Raw genomic sequence first — 9996 nt, forward strand, 5'->3', positions numbered from 1 at the left:
GACCTAGGGAAGAAGAAAAAAAAATCTGTCTTTTCACATCCAATTGCCTTTGAGGAGCTGGGAAGAGAGCAATTCACACTTGATTATCTTAGGGCAGATAAATTAGCAGCGCCTGAATTGCTGGGGAGTCCGGAGCTAGACCTCTCTTCAGCCCGACCAGCCTGCTTTGTCTCAGCTCAGAGGCCATGCTTCCTCCCCTGCCGGTCTTGGCTCTCAGCCTCTTGTTAACTCTGGCCTTGGGCCAGACATTGCAATTTCAAGAACACGACTTTCTCCAACTTCTAGGCTTAGACAAGGTGCCTTCACCCCAGAAATTCCAACCTGTGCCTCATATCTTAAAGAAAATTTTCCGCAATCGAGAGGCAGCAGCCACCATAGGGGTCTCACAAGACTTATGCTACGTAAAGGAGCTGGGAGTCCGGGGGAATGTACTTCGACTTCTGCCAGATCAAGGTAAGGGTACTGGAATATTTCCTACAGAAAAATCGGACATTAGAGGGTGTGAAGAAAGGAAAGAAGAAGTAACAGTGACTGTGGGTTCATAGAAGGCCTTGTGCTGGTATTTTATGTACTTTATCTGGTTTAATCCCAACAACAACCCTGAGAGGTAGGCTGAGACAGTAGGTAACCTGTAACATATTTGAGATCTAACAGCTAGTGTGTGAAGAAAGTCAGGGTTCAAAATAGGTTTGGTGTGGTTTTGTTTTTTCCTGAATCAATAGCTCTATGCTGCAGTTTATGTAGGACGGGTGAGGGTAGAATAAGGGCTCAGTTCGTCTACTCTTTAGCCCACAATTGACGCATCCTGGTGCCTTTGGGATGGCAAGCAGCGGGTAAAAATTTTGAGCTCAGCTTGCCCACTGGTCCAGCTTCTCTTCGCCATGTCTCCCTCCCACTTTTGTGGGGTGGAAAAGGCTATTCTTGACGTAGGACTACAGAGCAACAACATATGCCATTGTCATACTCTATACAAGGGTCTGAGAGAATTGCATTTAATACTTTGCCAAACTAATCACCCACCAAAATGACCCAGATCAACTGTTGAAAGTTTATTCTTCTGCCTCATTCCTGCCCTTCACTCTCCCACCTGATTCTTATTCAAAGTCAGAGATAAAAGCGCTGTAATCTGCATTTCCATGTGGCCTCCCAAGTAGTTCAGAGGCAGTATTGAGAGCCCTAGTAGGTTAGTTTTACAGCAACTGGAGACTGAGATTTGAATATTTATTTAAGAAGCATTTGTTGGATACCTACTGTGTGCTGGAAACAGTGTATGACCCTAAGAATACAGAGATTAAGGATAAAGTCTGCTCTGTGAGTTTATAGAAGGGAGGAAAAACAAATGACTTCCATATATGCATTGTAGTAAGTATTACGTTAGAGGCTTAGGGCCTTGGGGGTGTGGGTTCAGGGAAACGTTCTGGAGGCTTAAGAGGTAATAGGGTTTTTCCTGGAGAGAGTAGAAAGCTGTTGAGGTTACTTCATCCTTCCCCAGTGGGAAAAAACTTCGATTTTTGTGATAGTAATTTTATCAGATAATGGTGGGAACAGAATATAATCTCACTATCATCCCTCCCTAACCCTTCCTCTAGAGAAAACCACTATTAGAAGTTGTATATTCTTCCAGACTTTTCTTTTTTGCATATATACAATATAAACCTGTGATTTAAAAAATGGGGCATACTGCACAGTCCTTTAGCATTATGAATATGAACATCTCATAAAAGCCAACACAAATAGTCAACTTTTTCATTTTAATGGTTACATGATATTCCATTGTATTGATATGCTGCAATTTATGTAATTAATGTCCTGTTGATAGGCATAGACATATATTAATAGTGCAGCTTTACATCCACTTTTTTTCGTGTGTGTGCACATTTTCTATTATTTCCCTAAGATAAGTTCTTGGAAGGGGATTGTTGAATAAAAGAGTAGGCACATTCATACTTAATTTTTAAAAATTATATTTTATTGATGATGCTATTAAAGTTGTCCTGATTTTTCCCTCTTTGCCTCCTCTCCACCCAGAACCCCCCACTCCCTCAGGCAGCTTCTCTGTAGTTCATGTCCATGGGTCATGAATGTAAGTTCTTTGGCTGCTCCATTTCCTGTACTGTGCTTTACATCCCCATGGCTATTCTGTAACTACCTATTTGTACTTCTTAATCCCCTCACCTCTTCACCTGTTCCCTCACACACCCCTCATATGTGGCAACCATCAGAATGCTCTCCGTATCCATGATTCTGTCTGTGTTGTTCTTGTTTGCTTAGTTTTTTTAGATTCAATTGTTGATAAATGTATTTATTGCCATTTTATTGTTCATACTTTTGACCTTCTTTTTCTTAAATAAGTTCTTTTAACATTTCATATAATAATGGTTTGGTGATGATGAAGCCCTTTAGTTTTTTCTCATCTGGAAAGATATTCATTTGCCCTTCAATTCTAAATGATAGCTTTGCTGGGTGGAGCAATCTTGGCTGTAGGTCTCTGCTTTTCATGACTTTGAATATTTCTTGCCTATCCCTTCTACCCTGCAAAGTTTCTTTTGAGAAATTAGCTGACAGGCTTATGGGAACTCCCCTGCAGGTAACTTCTTTTCTCTTGCTGCTTTTAAGATTCTCTCTTCATCTTTAACCTTTGGCATTTTGATTATGAGGTTTCTCGGAGTGGGCCTCTTTGCATCCATCTTGTTTGGAACTTTCTGTGCTTCCTGGACTTGCATGTCTATTTCATTCACCAAATTAGACACGTTGTTTTTCATTATTATTTCAAATAGATTTCCAATTTTTTGCTTTTTCTCTTCTCCTTCTTGTACCCCTGTGATGCAAATGTTGGACCTCTTGAAGTCCCAGAGGCTACTTATACTGTCCTCATTTTTTGGATTATTTTTTTCTCTTGTGTTCTGATTGGTTGCTTTTTGTTTCTTATGTTTCAAATCATTGATTTGATTCTTGGCTTTATCCACTCTACTGTTGTTTTTCTGTAATTTGTTGTTTATTTCAATTAGCATATTCTTTGTTTCTGACTGGATTTCTTTTATGCCTGTTGAGGTTCTTGTTAAGTTTCTTTTTTTTAAAAAAAGTTTTTATTTATTTATCTTTAGAGAGAAAGGGAAGGAGAGAGGGAGAGAAATATCAATGTATGGTTGCCTCTTGTGTGCCCCTTGCTGGGAACTGGCCTGCAACCCAGACATGTGCCCTGACTGGGAATCGAACCATAATCCTTTGGTTCACAGGCCCGCAGTCAATCCACTGAGCTACACCAGCGAGGGCTTATTAAGTTTCTTGAGCATCCTTATAAACAGTGTTTTAAACTCTGCATCTAATATATTACTTATAGCCATTTCATTTAGTGCTTTTTTGGAGTTTTGCTCTGTTCTTTCATATGGGCCATGTCTCTTTGTCTTTTCATTTTGGCAGCTTCCCTGTGTTTGTTTCTATGCATTAGTTAGAGCTGCTTTGACTTGTATCTTGGTAGTATGGCCTTATGTAGTAGGTGTCCTGTAGGGTCCAGTGGACCCCTGCAGGGTCCAGTGGCACAGCCTCCCCTATCACCCAAGCTGGGTACTTGATGTTCACCCTTCATGTGGGCTGAGTATACCCTCCTCTGGTAGCTGAGCCTTGGTCGCTGTTGGCAAATCAGTGGGGGGGGGGGGGTTTACCTAGGCCGGTCAGCTGTAAAAATTGTCTGTGACCACTTACCATCAATCTCTGTCCTTCCTGGAGGATCAACTGTGCAGGGGCAGAGTGGTGGTGCTCCAACATGGTCTGTAGCTGTCCACTGGGTGTGCTGGCCCTGTGATTTCTTGGGTGGTGCAGGCCCAGGTCAGCCTGTGTTTGCCTGGAGCCACCCTGCCTGAGCCATAAGCAATCTGAGATGGCTGCTACTTGTGCTAGGTTTGGAGATTCCCAGGCAAAGCCAAGCTGTGAATGCAGGCGGGCTGCTGCGAGTGCTGGGCCTGGGGCTCACTGAAGGCAGCTGTTTCCTGTTTGAGAGAATATAGGACGTTGTGAAGCATGAGCCAAGACCAGCCATTCATATGAAAAGGCAGTTTAGGTAGGCCTGTATGTTGGGTGGAGCAGAATTTCTGGGGATTTCCAGGGCAGGGCAAACAGTGTTAGCCAGGTTGATGGAGTCTCAGATAGGGCGTTAGCCTACTGGCTCCATGGGGGGCAGGGTTTAGAAAAGGGACAATGGCTTTTGCTTGCCTTGGTGCCAGACACTTTAGTTTCTCCCTTATGGCACTGTTGCCTTTCAAGCTGCTATCCTGGTGCTGGAGGTTAGAGGGAGTCTGAGTATGGAAGTCTGTGTGTGTATTCTTTAAGAGCAACTTCTTGGGGCTCCAGAAATTTCTTCCACCAACTCAACCCCTATTGGTTTTTGCATCCAAAGTTGCGGGGACTTATCTTCCTGACACTGGAACCTTGGGCTGGGGGGCTGTTGTGGCTCTGGGAATCCTGGTTCCTGAGATGTCTCTCCCAAATTGTTATCCATCACACGTGGGTATAAGACCAGCCTGTTCTGCTTCTGCACCCCTCCTACCAGTCTGGATGGGTGTAGTTTCTTTAATTCCACAGTTGTCAGACTTGCAACTCGATCTGCTGGTTCTGAGTAGTGGTTTGTCTATATTTTAGGTGTAATTCTGATGTGTGAAGAGGTGAGCCATGTCTGCCTATGCTGTCATCTTACAGACTTTCCATATATAGCAAATGTTCTCCAAAATTTATACCCCACCACGAGTGTCAGAATTCTCACTTCCCCACCATTAACAGCAATCTTTTTAAAAATAAGACCTTGCCCTGGCTGGTGTGGCTCAGTGTGGTGGATTGAGTGACTGCCTGTGAACTGAAATGTTGTCAGTTTGATTTCTGGTCAGGACCAGGTCCCCAGATGGGGGCGTGTGAGACGCAGCTGATCAACGTAGCTCTGACACAATGATGTTCCTCTCTCTCTGTTTCTCCCTCCCTTTCCCTGTCTTTGAAAATAAAATAAATAAATAAATAGACAAAAAAAGAATTTAATGAAGTATCAATATAACATACATCCAGAAAAGGGCTTAAATCATAGCGAACAGCTCAATGAATTTTCACAGAAAACCAGCACCCAGATCAAGAAACAGGGTATGACCAGCACCCCAGAGAATCCTTCATGCCCCCTTCTGGTTAATCACCACACCTCTGCAAGGGTAACTTCTGTCCTGGTATCTAACATTACATCCGAGTTTTGCCTGTTTTTGAACTTCATATAAATGGAAATGTGAAATGTGTTCTTTCTTGTGTCTGGGTTCTTTCACTCAACATTATATTTGTGAGATGGTCCCATGCTCTGTGTATTTGTGGTTCATTGTCATTGCTGTATAGTGTTTCATTCTAGTAATATACAACAGTGTGCTTACCCATGTTACACTGAATGCTCATTAGGGAACATCTTTAGCTTTTAATTTTTGTTAACCTGGGAGGAAAAACATAATCTCATTTTAATTTTAATTTTTTAATAAGATGGAATGATGTCTTTTCAAATGAATAATGAACTTTTCAAATAAATGAACCATTCATTTTTATTTTTCAAATAGTTGCTTTACAGATTATATATGACCCCTTTCCTACTGAGGATTCTTCATTGGTCTTAATGATTTGTAAGGCCCCTTAATCATTCAAAAAGCTCTTTATCGCCATGAATTTTAACTTGTCTTGTACATTATAAGCATTCTTGGTTGTTTTTTTTGTGTGTGTTATTAATAATGTCTTTTAAATATAGAAGTTTTTAATTTTCATCTGTTCATCTTTTCCATTTTGGGTTTCGGGCTTCTTTTTTCTTAAGCCAAAGGGACGTGATTTAGTGATACGAGTAAAAGAGGAGACCAATATATTAGAATTGGAACCATAAACAGGAGAGATTAACTGTTCAGAGAAGAATAAGTCCATGAAAACACCCCTGAACCTGAAAGTTAATGAGCTTTAAGAATGATGTTTCACTGGAGTGGTAAGGCTAGAAGAGCTGGAAAATAACAGAAGGGTATGAGTAAGAGGTAGAGACAGCAAATGTAGACTATTCTTGTCTTTTTTTTTTTTTTAAGATTTTATTTTTAGAGAGAAGGGAAGGGGGAGAAAGACAGGGAGAGAAATATTAATGTGTGAGAGATACATTAATCAGTTGCCTCTTGCACACCCTCAGCTGGGGACCTGGCCTCCAACCTAGGCATGTGCCCTGACTGGGCATTGAACTGGTAACCTCCGGGTTTGCAGGTCGTCACTCAGTCCACTGAGCCACACTAGTCAATGCTAGACTGACCTTTTTAAAAGATGGTCAATGAAAGGAAAGGGAGAGATAATACATTGAGCTTGAAGAGAAAATTGGTAATTTAAATTTTTTAAATTTTCTTCTTTTTTTAAAAAGATTTTATTTATTTATTTTTAGAGGGGGAAGGGAAGAAGAGAGGGAGAGAAATATCAGTGTGTGGTTGCCTCTCGTGGGTCCCCTGCTGGGAACTGGCCTGCAACCCAGGCATGTGCCCTGACTGGGAATTGAACCACAATCCTTTGGTTTGTAGGCCTGTGCTCAATCCACTGAGCTACACTAACCAGGGCTAATTTTCTTATTTTTAAAATGAGATTGCAGCCCTGGCTGGTGTGGCTCAGTGGACTTAGCACCAGCCTGCCAATCAGAGGGTCGCTGGTTTGATTCCCAGCCAGGGCATAAGCCTGGGTTTTGGGCCAGGTCTGCAGCTGGGGGTGTGTGAGAGGCAACCCGTCAGTGTGTCTGTGTCGCATATCAATATTTCAGTTCCTCTCCTTCTCCCTCCCTTTCTTTCTCTCTAAAAATAAATAAATAAAATCTTTTTTAAAAGAAAAGGTAAAAATATACTCTATTGAACCTTTTACTCAAGTAATAGATGAGGTTAGAAAATCCAGGCAGAGAAGTTGATTTTGAAAATAGGGAAAAATAGCCCTGGCTGGTGTAGGTCAGTGGATTGAGTGTGGGCCTGTGAACCAAATTGGATTGTGGTTCAATTCCCAGTCAGGGCACATGCCTGGGTAGCAGGCCAATTCCCAGCAGGGGACGCATGAGAGGCAACCATACATTGATATTTCTCTCCTTCTCTCCTTCCCTTCCCCTTTAAATAAAAAAAATATAAAAAAAAAAGAAAATAGGGAAAAATACAACTACAACTTCAAAAGAGAGAGAAGCAGAGGCATGTGGAGGAACTGAAGGATCACTTTGCCCCTCAGTGTTCAGCAAGGTGGGGGAAGAAGTCCAGAGATACAGGACTAGACATCGTTGATATTGACAACGGTGGGCTTTACATAAGGAATTACCTAAAGGTAAATCATAAGAGATTTTTGGAGGGTCAGTCTTTGCCAGATGACAGAAGTTTGTTTTGAAGTCAGTCTAAGTGGTTAGCTCTTGACTGGCAACCCTTGAGCCTGGGATGTTCTTAAACAGTTTTGTGTGGGGGTCCCTTAGGCAGTTCTGTTGAAGCCACTGGATGCCTTCTCAGAATAATGGTTTACATGCCTCCAATAAAATATTTAGAATTTCAAAAGAAATCAATTAAATATTAAAATATATTTAGAAAAATATTTTAAAAACAAATGTGTATATAATAGCATATAGGATGCATTATTGATGTAACAAATACAGGTAACAAGATCTGTAGAGTTTATCTAACTACCATAAATTCAAAGTAGTGTGAGCATATTATTTTAAAATATTTGCCTTGGCTGGTGTGACTCAGTGGATTGAGCATGGGCTGCAAACCAAAAAGTCACCAGTTTGACTCTGGGTCAGGGCACATGCCTGGGTTGTGGGCTAGGTCCCCAGTGGGGGCCACATGAGTGGCAACCACACTTGATGTTTCTCTCGCTCTCTTTCTCCCTCCCTTCTGCTCTCTCTAAAAATAAATAAAATAAAATATTTGCAACAACTTAATGTATGAGCAAAGCTGTTGGTTTTTTTTTTTCGGTAACAATGTCCTAGCCCCTGATATTGTTATTGGGATTTGTTGACTATTTTTATGACTGAAAGAAATGCTAAATTTTATTTAGAGTTTAGTAAAAATAAAGATGTCATTCTTTTTCCCATCCACCATCATGGACCATGTAAGTTGTGTACAGGACCCCTTGGGCACCTGCACATGTGGGGTGCGAACCTCTGGCCTTGTGCTCACTTTGTTAGCGCAGCTACTGAAAGCTGGAATGATACAGAGAGGTTTAGCAGGGCCCCCGTGCAAGGATGACATGCAAATCTGTGAAGTGTTCCGTATTTTTAAGGGGGTTAAGTAGTACAAACTGCCAGTTATAAAATTGGTCATGGGAATGTAATGTCTAGCATAGGGTATAGAGTCAGTAATATCGTAATCGCTATGCATGGTGCCAGATGGGTCTACACTTACCTTGGTGATCACTTCTTAAGGTATACAAATGTGTAATTGCTATGTTGTGCACCTGAAATTAATATAATATTGTATGCCAACTATAGTTAAAAAAGTAAATTAAAAAATGAGGAGTGAAAGAAATAAACCCTCCCAAATGGTAGGATTTGAGTGTAACTGATTATTTCCTGCCCTTACTTTGCATATGTGATATACATGTAACATTTTGCATTTATATCATAGGCAGATATAAAGTAAGATATGTTAATGTTATAGTGACACTCACATCTCTTTGTTCCTCTCTAGGTTTCTTTCTTTATTCCAAGAAAATTCCCCAGGCTTCCTCTTGCCTACAGAAGCTCCTCTACTTCAACCTGTCTGCAGTTAAAGACAAGGAGCAGTTAACAATGGCCCAGCTGGGCCTGGACTTGGGGCCCAACACTTACTATCACCTGGGGCCAGAACTGGAACTGGCTCTCTCCCTGGTTCAGGAGCCTCGTGTGTGGGGTCAGGCCACCCCTAAGCCAGGGAAAGTGTTTGTATTGCAGTCAGTACCATGGCCTCAAGGTGTCCTTCACTTCAACCTACTGGATGTGGCTAAGGACTGGAATAATAACCCACAGAAAAGTGTAGGCTTGTTCTTGGAGATACTGGTGAAAGGGCACAGAGACTCCGGGGTGAATTACCAGCTTGAGGACACCTGTGCCAGATTGAGATGTTCTCTTCATGCTTCCCTGATGGTGGTGACCCTCGACCCTGAGCAGTGCCACCATTCTTCCCGAAAAAAGAGGGCAGTCCTCCCTGCCCCTAATGTTTCATGCAAGAACCTCTGCCATCGTCACCAGCTGTTCATCAACTTCAGGGACCTGGGTTGGCACAAGTGGATCATCGCCCCCAAGGGGTTCATGGCAAATTACTGCCACGGAGATTGTCCTTTCTCATTGACCACTTCCCTCAACAGCTCCAACTATGCATTCATGCAAGCACTGATGCATGCTGTGGACCCCGCGATTCCCCAGGCTGTCTGTATTCCCACCAAGCTGTCCCCCATCTCCATGCTTTACCAGGACAACGATGACAATGTTATTCTACGACATTATGATAACATGGTAGTTGATGAATGTGGGTGTGGGTAGGCTGTCAGAAATAGGAATGGTAGGAGTGTTCTGAGGGTAGAGCTTTTAATAAAACTCCCTATCTGGGTTATGACCTCTTGGATCTGAAATATCAATATGTTTATGTTTACAATTTGTCCTCCTGAAAATCCATCATGATTGATGATGTCCCAGATTACGCACTCACACACAGCCTTTTAATGATCATAGGGATTTAAAAAAAATCACCAATATCTACATAGTTAACTTAATGGCTGAATTATACATGATTATTTAGGTACATGTTTCACTTAAAAAAATGGTTATCATTGGGCACTGTTTGCCATTTTTCATGGTAGAATAGTGGTATGAATTTGTTCATGTATCATGTTTATATCTTAGAAAAATTTCAAGCATAGAATTACAAAGTTAAAAGTATAAATGGACTCTTCTATAATTAATATAAAATATATTGATATTTAGAACAAACATGCAGGTATTATGGGGTAAAAGGCAAAATTCGCATGGAC

At 41.5% G+C, this 9996-nt stretch overlaps 1 protein-coding gene and 1 non-coding gene across 2 annotated transcripts; both read left to right on the plus strand.

Moving 5' to 3' along the window:
• Window positions 1–4: 4 nt before the first annotated feature.
• On the plus strand, window positions 5–9585 carry GDF3 (growth differentiation factor 3). The gene is made up of 2 exons (XM_037167850.2): window positions 5–453; window positions 8679–9585. Exons 1-2 carry the CDS (start codon window positions 186–188, stop codon window positions 9506–9508), a joined length of 1098 nt encoding a protein of 365 aa, XP_037023745.1. The 5' UTR covers window positions 5–185; the 3' UTR covers window positions 9509–9585.
• On the plus strand, window positions 8161–8268 carry LOC119065761 (U6 spliceosomal RNA). Its single transcript, XR_005085647.2, has one exon. It is a non-coding gene; the product is annotated as a U6 spliceosomal RNA (small nuclear RNA).
• Window positions 9586–9996: the final 411 nt, after the last annotated feature.

The sequence above is a fragment of the Artibeus jamaicensis genome, unplaced genomic scaffold (genome assembly GCF_021234435.1).
Source record: "Artibeus jamaicensis isolate MK-2021 breed Jamaican fruit bat unplaced genomic scaffold, CSHL_Jam_final contig_233, whole genome shotgun sequence".
NCBI lineage: Eukaryota > Metazoa > Chordata > Mammalia > Chiroptera > Phyllostomidae > Artibeus > Artibeus jamaicensis.